Source organism: Quercus robur, chromosome 10, assembly GCF_932294415.1.
Source record: "Quercus robur chromosome 10, dhQueRobu3.1, whole genome shotgun sequence".
In the NCBI taxonomy this organism is placed as follows: Eukaryota; Viridiplantae; Streptophyta; class Magnoliopsida; order Fagales; family Fagaceae; genus Quercus; species Quercus robur.
Window position 1 is genome coordinate 7,182,269 of NC_065543.1, and position 22,065 is coordinate 7,204,333.

The 22,065-nt window shown below is 32.6% G+C and overlaps 3 protein-coding genes and 2 long non-coding RNA genes across 5 annotated transcripts; 3 read left to right on the forward strand and 2 right to left on the reverse strand.

Annotated features, from left to right (window-relative positions):
* Positions 1-31: 31 nt before the first annotated feature.
* LOC126702698 (uncharacterized) lies at positions 32-6,312 on the forward strand. Its single transcript, XM_050401519.1, has 8 exons — positions 32-195; positions 285-403; positions 1,659-1,702; positions 1,803-1,888; positions 2,154-2,262; positions 3,757-3,770; positions 4,836-4,937; positions 6,030-6,312. The coding sequence occupies exons 1-8, from the start codon at positions 151-153 to the stop codon at positions 6,150-6,152; spliced, it is 642 nt and encodes a 213-aa protein (XP_050257476.1). The 5' UTR covers positions 32-150; the 3' UTR covers positions 6,153-6,312.
* Positions 6,313-8,226: 1,914 nt separating this feature from the next.
* Positions 8,227-8,875, forward strand: LOC126702365 (uncharacterized). The gene is made up of 2 exons (XR_007647735.1): positions 8,227-8,353; positions 8,450-8,875. It is a non-coding gene; the product is annotated as an uncharacterized LOC126702365 (long non-coding RNA).
* Positions 8,876-11,222: 2,347 nt separating this feature from the next.
* Positions 11,223-14,232, forward strand: LOC126701891 (heat shock factor-binding protein). The gene is made up of 5 exons (XM_050400316.1): positions 11,223-11,392; positions 11,821-11,874; positions 12,786-12,809; positions 12,877-12,919; positions 13,833-14,232. The coding sequence occupies exons 1-5, from the start codon at positions 11,390-11,392 to the stop codon at positions 13,976-13,978; spliced, it is 270 nt and encodes an 89-aa protein (XP_050256273.1). The 5' UTR covers positions 11,223-11,389; the 3' UTR covers positions 13,979-14,232.
* A 1,230-nt stretch (positions 14,233-15,462) lies between these two features.
* Positions 15,463-16,121, reverse strand: LOC126701890 (rapid alkalinization factor-like). The gene has a single exon (XM_050400315.1). The coding sequence runs from the start codon at positions 16,022-16,024 to the stop codon at positions 15,668-15,670; it is 357 nt and encodes a 118-aa protein (XP_050256272.1). The 5' UTR covers positions 16,025-16,121; the 3' UTR covers positions 15,463-15,667.
* Positions 16,122-19,305: 3,184 nt separating this feature from the next.
* LOC126702268 (uncharacterized) lies at positions 19,306-20,441 on the reverse strand. Its single transcript, XR_007647697.1, has 2 exons — positions 20,343-20,441; positions 19,306-19,665 (listed from the first exon to the last, which is right to left on the reverse strand). It is a non-coding gene; the product is annotated as an uncharacterized LOC126702268 (long non-coding RNA).
* Positions 20,442-22,065: the final 1,624 nt, after the last annotated feature.

Here is a 22,065-nt window from a genome sequence, read left to right on the forward strand (position 1 = left end):
CTGTTTTGTTACAAAGAAACGCCATCGTTTTTACTTCCTAACGCCACAACGTCGTCGTTTCCACCACGGTCTCTTTTTCTGAGAGCACTGAGCATTGCTTGGAGAGCCAAAAACCCAAGGGAGAGATAGAGAGAAGAATTGAAGATAATAATGGAAATAGCCGTTAATTCTCTCTTCTCAGCTTTAAATCCAAAGGTTGGTTCCTCTCTCTCCTCTAACTTTTCATTACATTCTAATGGTATATAATTTATTACTTACTTCACAAATTGGAGTTTTGGGTACAGATAACAGTAAGTCACAAACACAAACACAAGCACAAGCAAGCAGTATTAAACGGCTTTACTCCCGGAAGCTTGCGTTTTTCACCTCATTTCAGATATGACGCTCCACATCAAATGAAAAGGTATAAAAAGTTTTCAACTTTGTCTTCTTTAGTTTAAAATCATTAAGTTATGCTTATTGATATTTCAAAGTGAATAATGTTTTGGCACACCCCAAAATAATGCAGGTTTTTTTTTTTTTTTTGGGGGGGGGTGGGGGGGTATGATAAAGCAATTTATGTATCTTGGTTGTTAAAAAATGTATTATATGCAAACTCATTTGTCATAATTTTTTTTTAAATTTTATAGTTAAATTACAGCAAACTTTTCTGAGGATTAATGAAATGATACTGAAACTCCAACCTTGAGGTTTTTGAGGTTTCTTTAAGGTTGCGTTTGGATACTTGAATTTTAAAGTGACGGGTTTGAAATGCCTTAATTCCAAATCCATAAATATTTAAGTATGTCATTTGGATTTTTAAAATTCTATGGGTTTAGAAGTTATTTCAAATTCAAGGATTTTAAGGTTTAAAATCCTTGACGGGTCTGTGAGTTCCAAATACTTGACCTTCATAAACTATCCAAACAAGGTATTTGGATTTTAATCATCAAACTGCAAATCAATGTGCCCAAATCCTGCCATCCAAACATACCATTAATGCAATAGATAAGTCTATGCCTGACTTTTAACAGAATATGGCTTTAAAAATAAATAAATTAATAAAGCCTACCTAAACACAAACTATGGACAAAGTGACACTCCTCTCCCTCGAGATTTTATAAATGATTGAGGTTTGTACAAATGAGTGAGACTCTTCTTAAAAAAAAAAAAGGAATATTCTAATTAGGGTAGTAATGTTAGAGGGCACAGACTTATTTGTTGCATTTTTAAAAACCTCAAGGGGGGAGGGTCATTTTGATAAATCCTGAGGGAATTTAGTGTAATTCACTTTTTTTTTTTTTGGGGGGGGGGGGGGGGGGGGGGGGACTTAAGAGGACATTGGATGTACCATGGAAAAATGTCAATCCATTGTGGCTTAGATTATATTTTGGATGAAGAAGTTGGTAGTATATAATAGGGAGGCATCAGTGCATCACCATAACAATTGAGATTGAGGTCATTGATTGGAGTTCTTCAATGTCTCTGTTTAAAATGGACTTATTTTTAAGTGCTTCATAAGTACTATAGACTAGTTTAAATTATTCAGGGCATATATATATTGTATGAGGTCTTGCAAAAAATGTGTCGTTTAATGTATCAATTCCAGTCATTTTTAGTACTGAAAAATTCCGCATGTATTCCTTATTTGATCTTCATGTTTCCCTTTCACTTTACAGGAGAATTCATAAATATCATCCTGCTGTTTGTGCTGTAATATCAGGTGCAGATCCAATTTATTCTCCTCCAAAATGTACCGTTGAGCTTCTTCCTAATGATATTATTAACTATTCTGCACGATAATGGTTTGTGCTACTTTTTAGGTGTCAAAGATGTTGGAATTTCTTCTTCTCAGTTTGATGATTTTTCTGTTGCTGCCACGAGTACTAGTAAGGGTAGAGAACTAAAGGTATGCTAAAATGGTTTTTATTTTTGGTAGCTAGTAGTATTAATGATGATATGAAGACATCTATTCCCATATTGTTATAGAGATCACCTTTGTTCTGTTTATTTTTTTTGTTGGTGGATTGTCAAATTTGTAATGCATATGTTCATAAATAGTCTTTGCATTTTGCAATTATTGAATTTTGACAATAAATGGTATTTGTAAATTTTACTACCAGATAAGTGTTGAGGTTTTGACCACAAATTATATTTGTAATTTTTGCCACCAGATAAGTGTTGAGATTTTTGGTGCCAAAACTCAGGCAATTTTTGACAATGTTTTTAACAAAATGGTTGCTGCAGCACAGCCAATACCCGGCTTTCGAAGGGTAAAAGGAGGTAAGATTTTCAATTTGATGTATATTTTATCATGGAGAAGCTTAGGTTATGTTTGGTAACAGTTTTTGTTTTCTATTTTCAAAAACTTGTTTTGGGGAATATAAAGAAAAAACAATTTTCTTGTATTTTTGAAATAAAAAACATGTTTGGTTAATTGAAATTAAAAAAAAAAATAGTTTTTTTGAAGAAAAAAATAGAAAATACTAAAATATATTGTTATTAGGATTTGAACTCTAATACTAACTCATTAAATGAGACACATTCATTAAGTTAAATGCATGTTTTCATTGACTTTTGAAAATTAGAAATTGAAAACAGCATTTTGTATGTTTTCAGTTTCCTTCACAATTTGAGTTTTGAGAACAGTTTTTGTTTTCTGTTCATTTTGGATTGCCAAACAAGTTTTTTAGTCTCAAAAATAGAAAATTATTTTTGGAAACAGAAAATAAGGAAAAAAAATAGTTACCAAACATACCCTTATTTCTTTTGTTTTTTGTTTTTGATTTTGTTTTCTAACTGCATATGGTCATCTATGAAGAGCTACAGTGGTCAATAGAAGTGGCTTCCAATCATTTAATGACTATTTAACTATCATTTGTTGTGGTTGACTAGTTTAGAGCAGCACTCCATGTACTTGTGGTTTTTATGGAGGGGCCTCCACATGCTCTAACCATGCACTTCTTGGTACCACTTCTGTGTTCTTAGGTGCATGCAGTTTGAGAAATTACTCCTCTAATAGGCAATTAAAAATATCAGACCATTGTGTCCTCCAATATTGGTACTGTTTGTTGCTTCGACCATGACTTTTGTTGACCATCTGTGTTCTTTAAGTGACATGGTTGATGTAATCTATACACATTATAATAATTTATTGAGAGTTGAAGCTTAGAAATTATGGACTGTATGTAACAGAGCTTTAAAAATGATAACTGAATACTGGGAGTTATTATCAAATATGGTAAAACATATAAGTTTGAGAATGGATACAAGTCTAGTTTAGGAAAAAAAAATGTCTTCAAATCATCTTTAGTACTAGTGACTTCCAAAAATAAAAACATTGACAAAAGGGCTAGAACGTGAAATAGAGACAGGCTCACAAGCATAGCAAGGCAATTGCCTCATCTCCATTGTTCATTGACATTTTCTAGCAGTAGTCTCTCTTGTGCTCTTCGGTTGATTATCGCACTCTTTCCAGAGTTCTTTGCCACAAGAGGGAGTTCTTGTGTAAACTTGGATTGAAAAATAAAAGCAACATGAACAGAGATATTTAGTTCATCCTTTTCTGAATGCTTGAACACTGTTAATTTGACTGCTAATATAAATTGTCTAAACGATATAAGTTAGGAAATGATTTTGTAAATATATATATATATATATATATTTCATCTACCACATTTCTTTTTTTGGTTTCCTCCTACGAATATAACTAACATTTTCTTTTCATGATTTCTTCCCTTGGCTATTTTGTCTTGGACAAACAATTTGACAACTCAGGAAAAACACCAAATGTAAGTTTCTGTGTACTTTGATTCTGCTGCAACCTGCAATCAACTTGTTTAACTTATTGTGATTAGTAATCCAATTGGGAAATGGTTTTCAAGTGTAAGTGAAGGATGTCTCACTGTGGCATTCTTGACACACATCATCAACCCCAACCACAACCAGCAACACATGATGCATGCCTGATGCATTTTACAGATAAAGGCTTGGAAAAGGGTTGGTTGGGGAAAATATCTGGCATGTCAAGTTTTGTTAGTTGAAAATCTATATGTTTGTGTGTGTGTGGCATATCAAATTTTGTTTGTTGAAAATCTATATATGTGTATGTCTGTTACCTATCGATGAAATCTTTTGAGATTATCTCTCCCTCCTGACCAGAAATAGAAAAAAAAAATTTCTTTCCTAATATAGTATGGCTCATTATCTAAACATTAATTCATATGCTTGCCAACTAGAAACACCTTTAATTTTTACAATTAGGTGAACTGAGAGTGAGATTGAGGGTAATTCCTTTACTCAACCAATATCAACTGCTTGGGTAATGGGACTAATTCTCTCTCTCTCTCTCTTTTTCCCCTTCTATTGTACTGTCTTTTTTTCCAGTGTTTAGAAGTGGTTCTTCTTTAAATGAAACCATTAGAGTTTTTTCCATTTTGATTTTATAACTTATACTCTTCTTCTCCTTCCTCTATCTCTCTCCCCACAGTATGATTTGTCTTTGAAAGTTATTATTCTTCAAATGCAACCATGGCCGTGTGGGTTGGAAGCTCTCTTGTTTTATTTATGGCTCCTTTGAATCTGTTATGATAACTTTTATCTTATCCATGTGGTTGCATCCATCTACACCATCCAATAGAGATGCATGCACAATGGGACACTCCCATGAACACAGATAGAAATGCATGCATGTGTCTGTGTCTCAGTGTGTGTAAGAGAGAAAGATCTGTACTAACACAATTATATATGTTTACGTGGATTGATATACATAGCACACAAACAGACACAAGCATAATGGATGCAGAATTTTGTTGACTGTGGTGGGGGTTGCATTATACCTTTTTTGTGTCTAGCAGATACCAAAAGACATTCTGTTAGAGGTCCTTGGACCTTCTAAAGTTTACGAGCAAGTAATCAAGGAGGTGATTAACTCTACCATAGCTGAATATGTAGAAAAGGTAGTTATGATATTTTATTTTATTTTTATATTTATTTAAATTACATGATATTTTACTTATTTTTCTTTTGTCTCCTTTATCTAGACAATGCTCTCTATTTACTTCAATATGTTAGCTTCATTAATGTGCTCGATAATAGTAGGTGAATGCTTTCAAATGCCTGCATTTGATGGTAGGAAATTGAAATCATGGTTTCAATTTTTTTTTTTTTTTTTGGATAAGTAAGTAATATTATTAAAGGAGTGCCAGAGGGGGTGATTTATACAACCATACCAAAAAGGCACCAAATCGTAAAAATTCAAGGTTTCAAACTATAGAACCAAAAAAAAAAAAAAAAAAGATATGATTTCAACATTGGAACCATCATAAGTTTTAAACCAAGTTTATCTTTTCCAATATCAAAAGTTCCAGAATTGTTATAAAAATTCAAAAGTTGCATTTTGTAATGGAAACTAGAACATTGTGTATTGGAGTTTGATTTAGTGCCTGGAATGTTATCCTTAATAGCTTGTGCATGGTTTGAACATAGAGGACTTGTCTTCCCATTAAACATTATGAGGGATGAAATGATCAATGAGTGGGTGGTCAATTTTAAGGATAATAATAGCATTATTGTAAATTTGTATCGGAAGATTGCTAACAACTCTTCAAGATTGCTATCGGAAGAAAACTCAGTTCTAAACTAAATAGTGTTTACTTTCAATCAAAGACCTCTTAACAAATTCTTAGACTTTGTTGTTCATACTTCATAGGTGCAAAGTCAGGTGGCTTAGGTTATCTACTTTGTAACTAAACACTTTGACAATTGTTGACTAACTGCTTAACCAAGCTTTCTTGTATATGCCATGTATAATTGTTACATCAGTGCATTAACTGATTGTTACAAAAGAACACAGCCATGATGAAGTGTAATGTTTCTTCCATCATTTAAATCATTGTTCATGTACTTCACTTACATTGATGCCTAATCTCTATTCCTAGTCATGCATCATCCAACAACACAATTACCCCATTCTCTTGGCTATCGAGATTTTGTGTTATGTACAATCCCACGGAGCCTAAATTTAGTTCTGTGCTTTTAAATTATTGCAGGAAGGTTTAAAAGTCAGCAAAGACTTGAGAATTGAGCAGAGCTTCGAAGATCTTGAAGCCACATTTGAGGCAGGTCAAAAATTCAGCTTTGACGTAGTCATTCAGCTTCAAGAAATGAACTGAACATTATGTAACTTTTGATTTCTCATTCGGATATTGAATATCTTTGTTTAGATTATGGAAGGAACTTGTATACAAACTAAACTCGTTTAAACTGAAAGGTGGCCAATTCCTTCTTCAATATTTATTTAGAGCAGGGACTCAGCAAGGGCTTTCATTGCAATTCGTATAAACAATAAGCAGTCTAGATAAAGCATTAGGATCAAAAGACAAAAAGCTTGATAATGAAGCATAACATATACAAGTAGTGCCCCTTCAATCTATAAAGGGGATGCGACCAATCACTCTGAAGCAAGCAATCATTCTCCTTCAAACATTTCAAATGGGATTACAATGCATTAGAGAGGATGATTCTTAACACTCATACTCCAAAAAAGAAGAAAAAAATATTTCTTTAATTTTATTCTCAATTCTTCATTAAATTTGCTCAGGTAACCATTTTTGTTCCTGAAACACTTCTTCATTAAATTTGCTCAAGGAACACTAAGCCCTAATTCTAATTGGTGTAGGAAACCCTAATTTCCTTATTACAAAAATAACCTTCCTTATAGAAATTATAATATTAATAACCTAATAAACTAATAAGACCTCGGCTTGTAAAAAAAAATAAGACTAAATTAAAATAGTTTTCTTTTTGAGAAAACTACTAGGACCTATACTTGCATCATCCTGCCCTATTTGGAGAAAATTCGACCTCCAGTTTTAAATTGCTCAAGGATCAGAATTATAGCATAGAACACTTGCTTCAGGTCAGTTGCACTGAAAACAGGAACCTTGCATTCCACATCTATCCTTGCATTAAGATGAGGTTTTTCATTTATAGACTAACAGTTTTATCAATGAAAGTATGTTTTTAGGATGTGAGGCCCTAAGAGGAGGTTGCTCTCTCTGTGAAAAAGAAAATAGTTAAAAGGTGCTGTCATCTATCTTGACCAATTTCCCGAAGAATTGGAAATCTAGGCTGGTTCAGAATCACTAGTGCCTTTTAACCTTTTGTCTACTGACAATGAAGCCAACCTTGACAATTTAATTTCTTCCTTGCTGAGCTACCTCTCTTGCCACTTGAAGCAGTAGCTGTCTGCCTTCTTTTTTAGATTTTACTGAGGTTCATTGAGCCTTTCATTTAATGGAGGAAGTAATCTATAATTCTATACGCTTTCACTTTTGTGTTGAAACTGCTAGGATAAGTCTGAGTAAAAGCCCATATAATTAGTACATACTGATATCAGGTTTACAATTATGGTTATAAAATATAGTGTTCATAAAATTAACTATTGATGAACACCCTTTCCAAATAACAAAGGATTTCTAACAATTTCGTTAGTTGTCCGGTTTTGAAAGTATGTGTGAAACTAGCATCTCGAGTTTTTAAAATTCAAGATAAATAGCAAATCGAGTTTTAAAAACTTGAGTTCCAAATTTTTGAGACAGTTGATGTGCATAAAAATTCCACGTGGAATTCGAGTCTCTAAGACTTGAGTTCCAGTGCGTACATTGACTTTAGAAAGAAAAGCTCCAATCAAGAACCAATCCAGTACCAGTACCTGACTTTAGAAAGAAAAGCTCCATCAAGAACCAACCCAGTACCCACCAATCTCCAGCAAATGTTCAACCCTTCAAAACACAAAAAGCAACAAGACCCTTTTCAATACAAACCAAGTCAACAAAAAGCAAGCAATGGCCACAACCAAAGACAACAAAAACAAGACCCTTTGCTGTGGATCTTCTTCTTCTTTCTTTCTTTCTTCTGGGTTTCCTTTTTTTTTTTTTTTTTTTTTTTTTTTTTTTTTTTTTCTGGGGTTTATACGTTTTTTTTTTATCTATTTGAAATCGAGTGTAAAAAACTCGAGATTTATGTTGTTTTGACTCGACTATTAAAAACTCGAGATCTATGTGGCATATACATGTCCAACTCAGCAAACTCAGCAAGTGGGAAGTGAGTCTTTGAGGCTCGAGATTGATATGGAACTTGAGTTTCTAAAACTCAAGATGCTAGTTTGCATTTTTCTTTCAAACCCATATTAACTTACTATATTCTGTCCCTTCACAACGTTAACCTGCAAATATCCCCAACTATTGATAGTCGAAACATATCATTTTATTAGAAGTGAAAAAGTCTCAACTCCCATTTTATGTGTCTGCTGCAGGTATTTCTATAGTTTACCTTACCTATTGTGGCGAACACCCTTTCCCACATTGCTACGGTAGGTTGCTCACATTATCCATGCCTTACTGCTATAGTTATTTATTGATTATTTCTTCAACCATATTCACTTATTGTCCATCTTTGCGTTGTGCAGTATATTTTTGTTTATAGGGGTTGAAATTTGCTGGAATATCTATCCTTCAAATGCTTATTCATCTGCACTGCTTCTCTGTCTCCATCTTGTTATACTGTGGGGTCTTTGGTCTGCCCCATCTGAATATCCTTATGTGGACCATAAAGCACACAAAGAGAAACGAAAGGAAAAGTAGATTTATACCCCCCTTAGCTGAATTTTGATTGTCTTTAAACTCTTACACAATTTTTCCATGACTGTAAAAGAGCAGGTTGAGTTTTCTTTTCTGGCCGTAACTGGTTTCTTGTTCTAAGATTGAAGAATGTTCAATCAGCCATCTATACTATGAATGCTAAATACCATTTTTTAGGTTGCAAGAAAGCTTGCTATTTTATTTTATATATTTCAACAAATTTTTATGAAATTGTTTATGCTTCACTTTCCCTACATTTTACTCTGAATCCCATCCTTGTGTTTCTTGACTTAGATTATATTATTTGCTCACTTAGGGGTGTGTATAGCAGGTTTACATAGTTGGATTTAGATTTGCTTAAGGACTGAACCTTGGTGGAGTCTACAAGTTAGAAAAAAAACCTATAAAGCACAGGTCCCGTATGGTAAACTTGTTAAAAATGATTTTGGAATGGTTAAGGGTCCTTTTATTTTCAAGTTATACTCTCTTGGATGGAAAGTCTTAGGATGCTTGGTATATAGAAGACTAGATTGGGATTATTATTGATCTATTTCTAGTTATTTGTTACATTATGAATTATGAAGTACTTAGCTTGGAGTGACATTATTAATCTGAGTTGGTTGTTTTTTGTTTTTGTTTTGGTTGAATTTTTTAGTTTTTATGATGAAGGTTTTTGCTTTTAATTCTTTCTCTTTGGGGCTAAAGTTGAGGCTTTCATATGGGCTGGGTTTATGTACTATTATTCTTACCGATAAACAATGGGCATTTTGACTCTCTTCAGGGTCCACTTTGCCTTATAGTCATCTCTCCCCAGTCCCCTTTATTTATTTTTTAGTCTTTAATAGGCCCAGTCCCCTTTACTGTTCCCGTATCATTCATTACTTTTTATTTTTAAGGCTGAAAGATTTGAAATTTGAACACCATGGCGCTCCTAGCATTGCTTTCAAAGTTTCAATTATCTGAGTGGATTACCTCATATAAATATATATGCCTATATGGCTTCAAATTTGGTTAAGTAATGAAAAAGTGCTAAGGCTAAAAAGACAAAAAAGACCATGGAGTTTAGTATTTACCATGTACTTATATTAGTTAAGCTTATTGATGTTCAAAGAAGCCCTTCAAAAAAATAAAAGGAAAAGAGATCAATGAAAGTTCCAATGATATTAATACGAGGAGCTTCTAAAGTTGTGTTTTGAATTGAGGTCTAATGCTTAACAAGAAGGGAAGCTTTGTGATGTACACATTTTTATTGTATGGTTGTAATTATTTAGGGAAATGCTAATAAGTGTCTTTAGAGCATTGATTAACAATCTATTTTATGGGGAATGAAAAAAGCTGTTAAAACATTTATTATTATTATTATTATTATTTTTCATAAAAACTTTCTTTAACTGAATTGTTAACCAATACCCTGAAAAATTACTAGTAACTAGTAAGTTGTTCATGTTATTGATTTGGCCATTGGTCCTCAAGAACAATGTGATGTAAGAAGCTCCTTCAAGATTGGTAGTTGACAAATTGATGTTTTGACTTGCCTGCTTTTAGTTCATATCCTGACACTTATTTGTCATAGTAATCTTTTTTTTTTTTTTTTTTTTTTTTGGTGTGAAATTAGAGTACCTATTAGCATGGGAAGTTGAGGTTGGATCGAGAGTTGGGAGGATTTTTTATAACAAGTTAGTAATTTTACTGTCTAATGTAATATTCATGCATAGAATGGAGCAAATTTAGTTGATATCTGATGTTAAGGGAACATATCAAAATTTTGAAATTTTAAAGGGAAAAATCAAAATTACTCCAAATTTTAGGGGTATAATTTTTATTTTAGTCTAAAATAAAATTAATCCTATGCCACATAAAGGGTTAATTTTACAAAATCAAACTTATCCCAAATTTTGATAAGATTCCCTCAATCAGACCTAACCATGATTAGAAATATTTTTAGGTGAAATATTATTTGTTTGTCACCAAACCATGATTAGGGTTTGGTTAACATATTTTTTTTTTTCTTCAAAATTTAGAATATTATGCTTCTATTATTATCGGAAAAATCTAATTTTTTAAATTTCTCAAAACTCAAAACGAGGGTTATTCTACATGAGGTATGTGTAAAAGCATTCACATTAGTTCGTGCAAAAAATTTCATCTATTTCAGCATAAAAACTTAATTTTTCTATTTTATATATTCACTGTTCAAAATATCGTACATTAGATTTTTTATTTTACACTACATAACATTAAAATATCAAATTTTCATAATTTTTTAAAATATTTTTTTTTTCTCAAATAATAACCATCATTTACTCTTTTCTTTTAATCTCGAGATACGTAAAGAAATAATAAAAAATTATATGCAAAATGAATAATATCGATATAAATTTACACAATAACTGTAGCAACTTTATAAATTTACACATTTTTAACTTCAGTTGAATTAAATGTGTAAAATTGAAGCATTTTTTTCTATTTTGCAAATGTTTGATGCAAATGCTCTAATTTAATTCCAAAAAAAAAAAAAAAAAAAAAAAAAAAAAAAAACTATTCTGAAAGAATGGCATTTGATGTAATTGTAGCAAAAGAAGGGGGCCAATTTGAGATGAGCGCACGCACGCACACACATCCCACTCCCATTTTAACCGGAACCATTTTTCTTTCATTCTTCTCTCGCACTCCCACTCCCACTCCCACTCCCACAACGCGAACCATTGTAGCTGCTGTACGGATCACGCACCCACACGGCTTCACCTCCGAACGAAAAAAAAGAAAAAATGGTATGCCCTTCTTGATTTCACTCTCTATCATTTTTGTATGTTAATTTTTCTGGTGTATTTAGGTATAGTTAGGGTTTCAAGAATTTCAACACTATTATTTTGTACCAAAATGTGATTTCACAAAAGCATTTAGATCTATTCTCCACGAACAAAAATTTTCACTACTACACAAAAATGCATAATTTAGGGTTAATTCGTGTGTGTAATGTAGTTGTATATGTGCAATTTTTTCCATTATATATGTTAGGGGACATGCTTTGAAATCTTGGAATTGTTTATTTATTATTGGTTTTGGATTAATCTCTATGCAAGTGCTTGTAGAAATTGGTGATGGGTTGAATTTTTGTTTTGGGTCATGTATGTTTTTATCCAAGCTTTTGTGAAGGAGATGATTCTGTTTCATTCATGTAGGGTTTTTTTTTTGGCAGGATGGACATGATGGGGAAGATCCTAAGCAAAGCACTGCTGATATGACTGTTTTTGTAAGTTCCTCTACATTCTCTGAATAATGCAAAAGGTTACTAAATCTGTCGTATTATATATAGTATAGTGTGCTTATTGAATTTTAGATAGAATAGAAGGACGGAGAAGAATGAATGTGAACAAACCCAATTAGTTTTTTTCACATGTGAGGATCAATAACTGTTTGACCCTGTAGTTTTGGAACCAATGCTTTGTTGTTGTGATTTATGGATTCTTACATGTGATGTGCGTATGTGAGATGAAAACACGGATTTAAGTATCTTGGATGTGAAGTGTTTGCATGTGGGTAAGTAGTAGTAGTAGAAATTGGTGTTAATTTTTTTTTTTTTTTTTTTTGAAGTGTTTGCAAAATTGGCTGCATGTCTTTTTGGCTGTAAATGGTGTTTAATACTAGATTTTAGGCTTCTGTTGATCATTTGCAAGAGTCCATCAATTAGGATGGAAAGTATGACAATTTCATTTTTCTCCAAACTACTAGAAGGTTTAGTGATGGTTTCCAAATGGGAGTTAATTCGTAATTTGCCCAAAAATAAATGCTGTCATTTTAATACTTACATGCTTTTTGATGCCCAAGGACTCTATCAGGCCTTTAGAATGGATCAAAATGAATTTTTTTTGCTTATTAGTTGTGTGACTGATGAAGTCGGATGTCTGAGCTATTTGAATTGTATAAAATTGTTTGGCCGTGCATATTCTTTGAGGTTGAACCTATGAAGTTCTTAGTTATTACTGATGATTTTGAGTGTTTGCTTCTTAAATCTATGGTGATTCATTTGCATGTCAATGATAATTAGATAAATATTGGTGTAGCTTGTGCACGGATGAGCAATTTTTAATTCACTGTTGTCATTGTTTTTTGTATTTTTCTTGTTAAGGTGTTATTGATATGCTTTTTTAATTAACTTTTCAGGTGCAAAATCTTCTGCAGCAGATGGTAAGTTACAATATAGAGCTTATGTTCAGCTAATGTCTTGCTGTAACTAACAAAATTTTGATTGCAGCAAACAAGGTTCCAACAAATGTCCGACTCGATTGTTACAAAGAATATCCTTGACCGTATTTGTTAACTATTTTTTTGTTGTTGATAAGCCGTATTTGTTAACTTGATGGTGAATAACTTCTCTAGGCTAGGAACACTACAAATGAACTAAGTTCCCTAATGTATTTAAATCTGCTGTTAGACTAAATATTGGTTCTCATATAGGAATCTTATGTAAAGGAAAGTAGCCTATTATTTCTACTTTGAACAATTAATTATTGGCTCAGGGTCAGAGCTGGGAATTTAGCATTGGGTGAAAAAGCTAAAAGAAAAAGAAGGGGTGGGGGGGTAGGGAGGGGATTGTGTGTGATTTAAGCTTGGGTTGCCATATGAGAAGTAGGTTCACTGAATGTGGGGAAGCATTTCAAAAATGAGCTCAAATGGCACCTCCTCATCTTATAAGAATGAGATGGAGGGTGATGTTATGTCATAGGTTCAATATCTATTAGATGTGTGTTACCTTACCAATAAACCAGAATGGGAAAAATAGGGGGGCGGGGGGGAGTTTGATGGTCTCCAAAGCTTGAACTTAGTTCTGCCCGTGATTTCTGGCCATTCGTATTCTGGATATTTGATATATGAACAGGTCATATGGGAAGAATAATCAGTAGGGAACTAGGGATTAGTGTACGTAAACCTTCACTCTCATGCAGATGATGCTATTGGACCACAAATGCATGGATATTTATTTTATGAAAAAAAAAAAAGGACCCAACCTGCCACCCAAGCAGGAAGCTTCACTGGGAGAATAAGTTGGAACCTGTCTCTCTCTGTTCCTGGTTTTGTCTACCAGTTTGCTAAAGCAACAGATTTAAATATATTTGGAATTTTTTTTTGTGCACCATGTTATTGTACTTATTTTCTTTTCTGCAAAACTGGTAAAAGATGAGGTCTTATGTCTCCTTAACTGCTGCTCACTTGATGAGATGGGAGGCCGCATAAATGAATTGGAGCAAAGCATCAATGATCTACGAGCAGAGATGGGCGTGGAGAGCTCTCCATCTCCAGTTCCCCCAACCAAGCCACAGTTAGATGATGTGAAGAAAGAGGAAGGTTCTGCATAGTGTTGATGATGTGCATGTTTTACATGGAGTGATGAGTTTGGTTTGATGCCCACTTTCTTTGTCTGCGATTAGTCTGGAGAATGAAAACACTGCTGTTATGGAATATTATTTAGTGCCTTATATGTTTTTGTAGTTAAATGCTGTTTTTCTTTCAGAAATACAGTGCTGGGAGTAGTTATTTTCTCCCCCATTGAAATGTGTTGGTCGTTTGACAATAATGGGGAAGTTATGAATATGAATATCTGTTTCAATTATTATTATATTTTTATCGATCATGCAGTGCAAGTGGCCCTGTTCCTCAACATTACTCAACTTGGCTTTATAAGTTTTCATGTTTCAAATATACCCGTCTCAAATTCCATCTCAAGTGTCTGCTCAGCTTTTGACAATAGTTGTGTTTGATGGTGAAAAGCACACATTTAGGGACTGGCCGTAGGGAATCATAAAATTTAGGATTTTTGTAAGCTAAGTGTTCAACATTTTTTTTTTTTTTTTCGAAAATCAGATAACTTCCATTCCCATTAAAACACTTGAGCTACATTATTTTTCAGTTGTTCCGGTCCGAATTCAGGAAGGTCCTCTTGTAGCTACAAATTTCTTAATATTCTGAGCATACTTAGCTGTAGTGTTTGCTGATTGGTTTGCTTTCCCTTGGATGCTGAAACTGGTTCAATCCAATCTCTCTCTCTCTCTCTCTCTCTCTATCTCTCTATGATAATTTGATAGCAGGGCAATTTGAACCTTGGATGTCTTATTTGAAAACACGTGTCAACCAGGGCAGTTCAATCCAAGCCTTGCTTCTTTGACTACCAAAGCACCCAGCAACAAACCCTCTTCTATTGTAGAAAGCAACTCCTCTCTGACAGCAACTGAATTAATTTCTAAGAGCATGACTTAAGGCACATCTAATATTTTATATTAAATAATGCATGTTTCTCTTTTTCGTATTTAAATGAAGTCAAATGGTAAAAAGTAAACAAAAACACACGCACACGCAAACGCAAACAGTTATGATATTCCTGAACCCGCTGAATTCTCCTTATTTTCTGGTGGCAAATTTATAAGAAATCTTGAACCTTTATAACCAAAATTTTCGCCATACTGCAAATTTTGCTGTTCAGCTCAAGTTTCTTGCTTCGGAAAACTCATGGATCCATGACCATCATCAAAATATCTAGTAAAAAGATGTATCACCTGCTTACTCCTTGTACATACATATAGTTTGGATTAGCCTATTATCTGAAAGTCGTAGGCAACGATATTAAGGCTTGGGATCTTAAACCAGTTGATTCCTGAAAGATTTCCTGTGTTTATTTGATTCTCCGTCATTCTTGGCAGTCAAATGGAACTTGAGAGCTGATTTTGAAAGAACAGGGCAAAGTTAAAAATTTTCAAATAAATTTCAACAATTTAAAAAAAAAAAAATTAAGTTAATCAAAGTATATATGAAACTATTAAATGAAAAGAGTGAAAGAACATAAAAGTAACAGTAATATATAATCATCCTTCTATATAGTTCTGTTAAGTAGTAAAACTTATGAGACATGAATATGACACCCTACAATAACAGAGAGGAACTAGAACCCTTCTAACTAAATCCTCCATTTTATTACAACCTTATATTACAAATAAGTAGAAACTAAACCTGCAGAAAATTAAAGAACAAAAACAAACAAACAAACAAAAGCTTCAACTACGGCATCGAGTGATGGCACTGCAACCACGGTTATAGGGGTTAGCCTCAGCACCAGCCTTGCAGTTGTAGTAGGAGGCACCTCTTTGAGAGCATGGCACAGTGTTCCTTTGCAGTGCTCCATAGCTTATGTACTGAGTGGTTGCCAAGATGCGCCTGTTGATCTCAGAGTCCATATCAAATTCATTGCCATCAGCCATGCACTCAGCAATGGAACCTTGGCAGTGGTTTGAGTTTTTCCTTGGCACCCAGCTCAAGCTGTGGTCCAAGCTTGCGTTGGTGGAGGAGATCATAATCAGGGTTGTGATCAGTAGCATGTAGAAGGCCATGATAAAAGAGGTTGAGTTAGCCATTGTTGTTGTTGTAGCTAGATGTTGCTCTTGTTTTTATTCTCTTTTGGCTATTCTGACTTTCTTTCTCTATTGTGATTTGTTAACACTCCTATATAAGCATGATACTTGGGACAAGAGCGGGTGGCAATTTGTTGTTAAGTAGAGTTGGTTCTCAAAGAATGGCATTGCATTTGTGGACATTTACGAAAATGCCATGCTTGTGTAATTAATTAGTGATTAATAATGATGTTTATGTTTTTACTCTAGATTCTTAAGAATAAAAATTATTTGTCCTTTTGAGTGTTTTATTTTATACTTCACTTAAATACATGACATATTACAATTGGTCGAATACAAAGTGATTAAAATATTTCAAAAAAAAAATAATTAGAATACAAAAAATGAGACAGTTGATTTCTTTATTGTTCCTATTTAATTCTAATTATATATTTTTGAGGTCAATGAACTTTTGATGTTTTGAACATTTCACCCTTGTGGTGGTTATATATCTAGGGTTCCATCCCAATGTTTCTCTATTAATAAGTTATATAATTTGGAATTGAATAATATTTGTATATAATAATTTTTTTTCTTTGTTTTTTTTTTTTTTTGGGTATAAATATCATTCTTAGGTTTTAGTGCAAGCTCATTAAGAACCTTCTTGAAAATTTATCAAGGAAATAGACAAGTATAAATAAAGAAATAGCTATTTTCAATCATAATTTTTTTCTGAAAATATTGCATGATTGTCTAAATAGAATTACCCAATATTGGCAAGAAAAATTTTAATGCATTATTATCAAACATTATGATACAATATTAAATGAAAGATAGCACAATTGTACAAAATAATTATTTCCTGGTTTAATGTAAGATGGAATATGTCTATTTAATTACAAAATAAATGAATCAATTGAGAGTTCAAGAAATTTTCAGGTCCCCTTTTGATTCTCATATCACCCACTCACATAAGTTTACTTAATTAACAAAAATGAAATGGTAGTTCTGTAATTAAGTGGATGATAGTGGCTTAATTTAAAAGAGGACTCTAGAGGCATTAGTTGACTACTCAAGGATTAGCAAGTATGCTATGAACCATTCAACCACCCTCAGCTGCATGGCTGTCCTAGGTTTTTTTTTAATTTTTTACTCCCTCCGTCCCACTTTGCTTGTCCTGTTTAAAAAATTAAACTTTTTAAGGGAATATCATTTATTGTCTTGTCTACCTTTTAAAAATGTATAAGTTTCCCAAATTATCCTTAAATAAATTTATCAAAAAATTGAATTATTAATAAAATAGGGGTATAATAGGAACATTAGTAAATTAATGACTTTTATTTTTAGAAACAGGACAATATTTTGGGACATTTCAAAATAGAATAGAGGGCAAACAAAGTGGGACGGAGAGAGTATTTTTTTTATTTTTTAAATAATACTCTAATATTAAAAATAAGGAAAATGTTAACCAATAGCCTTAAGACATTGGTTTATTAGCTATTTTTAAAAACATTTTATTAGGAGAATGATAAAATAATAAATGTTGTTGATAGCTTTTTATATTTCTTATGAAAACGGTGTCAAAACTTTCCTATTATAATTTATTAATAATTGTCCAAAGGGCATCATTTAACATGACCCAATTAATAATAACTAACCAACATATAATAATAATAAAAAGAATTGAAGGAAAACAATGAAGGTGACATGGGTGTTTATTTCTTCTACAAAGCTCATAATCAATTTTTATATGATTCTTCTAAGAGTTCAAACTTGTTAAGATTGATGTAAAGAAAGCTGGATCTTTGAATGCCAGGCATCTTCAAAACCTACCAAGAAAATGATATTGACTATTACATGTAATAGATTGATTAGCTTTAATTCAATGCATTTAAGGTTTTCGCATTAATTAAAAAAATAGGTGCAATTTTTATTGATTACGCAATCCTTACCATCAAACCGAGTTTTTTTTTTTAATCAGATAAATACCGCCAAACCGAGTCAGACCCTTCATAGAATACTCTTAAATTGAATTGGTTTCAAGCTCAATAGTCAATAACTCAAAATCTGCTGCAACGAGTACTATAAAAACCTTAAGTTTTTATAAAAACTTAGAGTCACTTAAAGCTAAAGCACAGTAATATATATATATATATATATATATATATGTCAAAACGTGTTCACACAATCACACGTTGAATCTGAAAACCTTGAATGCAGCACCGGCTTCTGGAAGCATCATGCCATTTCTCAAGTCTTTCTATAATGCTATTAAACAAATAATTGAAGCCTACACAAATGGTTCATAAATTTGATTCATGCAAATGCAATAAAATTGAAAGAGAGTGCAAGTTTGATATTATAAAAAAAGTTTGTTTTAAGTTTTTATGAACAATAATCCTAGTGATATAGAAAATTTTATAATTTTTTTTTTGAATAATAAATTATGATATATAATAAAAGTGATATTAATGATGAACTACATAAAAATGATGTACCAATTACGATTTATAAGTTGTAAATTATTTTGTCTTATAACACTGGTCAATGGTGAGCAAATTGAAGCGGTAGGCATGTGACAATATATTTAGAAGCATGGGTTTAAGTTGCGTTTGCGTTGGTTTGGATACGGATTATTCACGTTTGCCTTTACACTGTTGCGCGTTTCAGCCTCTCCTTCTTTTTTTTTTTTTTTTTTTCCTTAGCTGTGCCGTGATTGTTGACTTTGGTACCAAACTTATTGCACACCTCAGCAACTTGTCAGCACTTTACAATTTGCAAGACTCTTGGTGAATAAGTTTATATTCAAGTCAAGAAGAAAGTATCTTTTGTAACAAAATCAGCAGAAGTTAATGAATACTATGCAGAAGGTTGGTGAAACCAACACTAACAAAGAAGTATAAAATTGAATTACACGATATTCAATTCATCGGCTTGTTATATAACTAACTTAGTGTGCTTGTGACAAAATATAATTTTGTCTACAGGGGAGGACTGTTTGACGAGATTAATCCATATTATTCACACCCCAAGAACCTAGAGGTTACAAGCAGCAAGCTTTGCTCGAAAACCAACACTTGGAGATCATATTTTTTAATCAATATATATTGTGGAGTAAATTATTTTAAAACAAAAATATTCAATCACAAAATAAGAGATTCTTTGAGAATCCAAACATGGGGAAGAGGAACAGCGTGACGGTGTGGTACATGATGATGTTAAAGGAAAATAAATATATGGAACCAACAAGATCCATAACTCAAGTATGCAATTTTTTTTTATCAACCCTAGAGATGGACCACATATCACTTCCAAATACCAATATCTACTTCTCCTTTTTCAAAAATTGCTATGAAAAGTTATAATACATTAATGTTTAGGACAAATGAAAGAATGTAAAAGATTTTTGAGCAGTGTCAAAGGACCAACTATAGGGTCCTGGGTGTAGAAAATTATACAATAGAAATGGTCTCATGTGGTATCATCAAGGATGGGATGGAAATTATAATAACAATTATAGAGTAAAAAATGGCATGTGTCTTGGCTCAAAATTCTGTTATGTAAGACTCGGATGATGCAAGAAACTCTTCCTTTCTTTCTAGCTTGCTTAGTATTGCCTCCAATGGTGGCAGCTCCTGCAATATTTGTTGCCAGTCAGGCATGCCCTGAAAAGACAATTCAGAACTGAGAACATCAGACTGTGAGAAAAAGGTATCCTTAAATTTATACTGGTCTTTGAAAATCTTCAAAGAATACTTATATTTCAAAAAATTTCTAAGGCATATTAGTCTGGAATGCCTGTCCCACTTATCGATATTAGAGGTGCATGCAACATGAACTTAATCATCAGTTTGAGAAAATCAAATGCTAAAGCTGGGTACCACCCCGGCCACCACCCCCCGCCACAAAAGAAAAAAAAAAAAGGAATTCAAAACCTAGCTTACGATGTTTTGTTGAATTTCAAAATTTCAATGTTTTACTGCCTCTCAGGCTCTCAGCTACCAAAACATACAAGTTTCTAGCTATTCCAACACTTACTAAGTCCCAATTTCCATGTTGATACCCACTAAGCGTGCTAATAGAAAATGAAGTAAATTTCACCTCGACCATCAATAGGTTTCGCTAAGGCATTATAACACGACCTAAATAAGCCTCACTTACGGGTATCTTAATTGGAATTTTCTCCATCATAATTATTGTAAAGAAGCGTCTAGAATAATTAGCTAGCCTTGGGCAGTTTATTTGTGAAAATTTACTTATAGCCAAAAATGGATGGCACTTAAAATCGGGTCAAGTTCCATCCAGGGATAAGCAACAAAATTTTTCCTCCCAAAGTACTTACCTTCCCTGATCTTCGGACCCGACCATCTAGGCGCAGTATAATGTAGATGTCCTCACCGGAAGTAACTCCTTCAGACTTCTGCTGATCCCTTATCCACCTAGACTAGTTTTGAAAAATTCATCAGTCTATATATAGTAAAAATCATTGGATGGGAAAAAAAAAAGCATAAGTTATGCTTATTTTTAGCTTATATGATCAATGGTAGATGCAATACAACATTTTAAGAAGGTCCACTGGCCTCTAGGAAAAGCTAAAAAAGAAAATTTTCTTAAATATAAACATACAAATCATCGAGAAGCATTCTTTTCTCTTATATGAAGTAATGCACAGAATTGTTGTCATTTGGAACATTAAATGATGGCAAAACAAGCATGCAGACAAGATAGAGTGGCAGGTGACCTTTCCCATTCTGCAGGCGATACAATCTCAGCCTTAAATCGAATTTCAGCTTTCAATTTTGATCTTGTAGTTATAGACTGAGCCCGTTTCTCGAAATCTTCCTACCATAGTGCCATTAGATATAATGTCAAGAACAGAACAGAAATTTAATATGTGAAAGCAAGCTTGAAATATGAGTTACATTAGCATATATTTAAATTATGCTTAACAGATACACTAAGAATCTATTCAATGCAAGAAAAAATAATAATAATAAAAATATACAAACAAAAAAAGAGAGGGAAAGCAATAAAACATAGAGAGATGGACATACACAAAACTCTAGTTGCAACTATTAGATGAAATCTTTTAATGGAAAAGCCCACTAGGTTTTGCAATTTTTGAGCACATCGATCTACTTATTCCTTTTATTTTCTCCACATGTATGACTTGCTGCCTATATGCCCCATTTGATGTTAATTCATCAGAAAGTTTGGAAAAATGGAAAGAATGTAAAATAAATATCACTGGCAGAAATAGTCTAGGTGCTTCCAACATGCGTGATCATGCAATGACATGCAGTCTTAATTTACATGTAACCTATTAGTTTTTGTTGCAATGATACCACTTTGGGAAGTAAGACAAAATATTCATGAATATACAGAATAATGGATTTTCAGAAAATTGAAATTGTTCTTCATGCCAGAAAAGTGAAACTGTGTTAGATCTAAAGCACAATAATTGGTATGTTTGGAACGGAGGGAGAGGGAGAGGAGAGGGGAGGAGATATCCAAACGTAGGAAAAGTTTCTACTTTTTCACGAGTATGTTCACCGCATAGGAATGTGGGATAAGAATTGTTAAACTCATAAAAATTTATAAAATTTTGATTATTGGTCTGACAAAAATTACTGAGAATTACAACTTTTTTTTTTTTTTTAAGTGAGACTGAGAATTACAAATTTTTTTTTTAAGTGAGAAGTTTAACTCCAATCTTTTAGATATAAAATGTCACTTATCGCATATAGATTACTAATTATTTAAATCCAACTTTTCACTCTACTTTCTTAAAACTACTTACTGAATAATAAATAAATAAAAACTACTTACATATATTTATTTTTAGAATAAAAATATTTAATTTTCACAAATACAAATATTATCTATAATATTCAAATAATTAATTATTTTATTACTAAAATAATATGTATAAAATTTAAGCAATTAAAATCGGTAATAACAATGATCAAGCCTTAATCCTAAAATTTTGGGGTTGACTATAGATATTCAAAAGAATTATTTTCCTCAACTTTATCCTTAATTCAATTTTTTTTATTAATACTAAT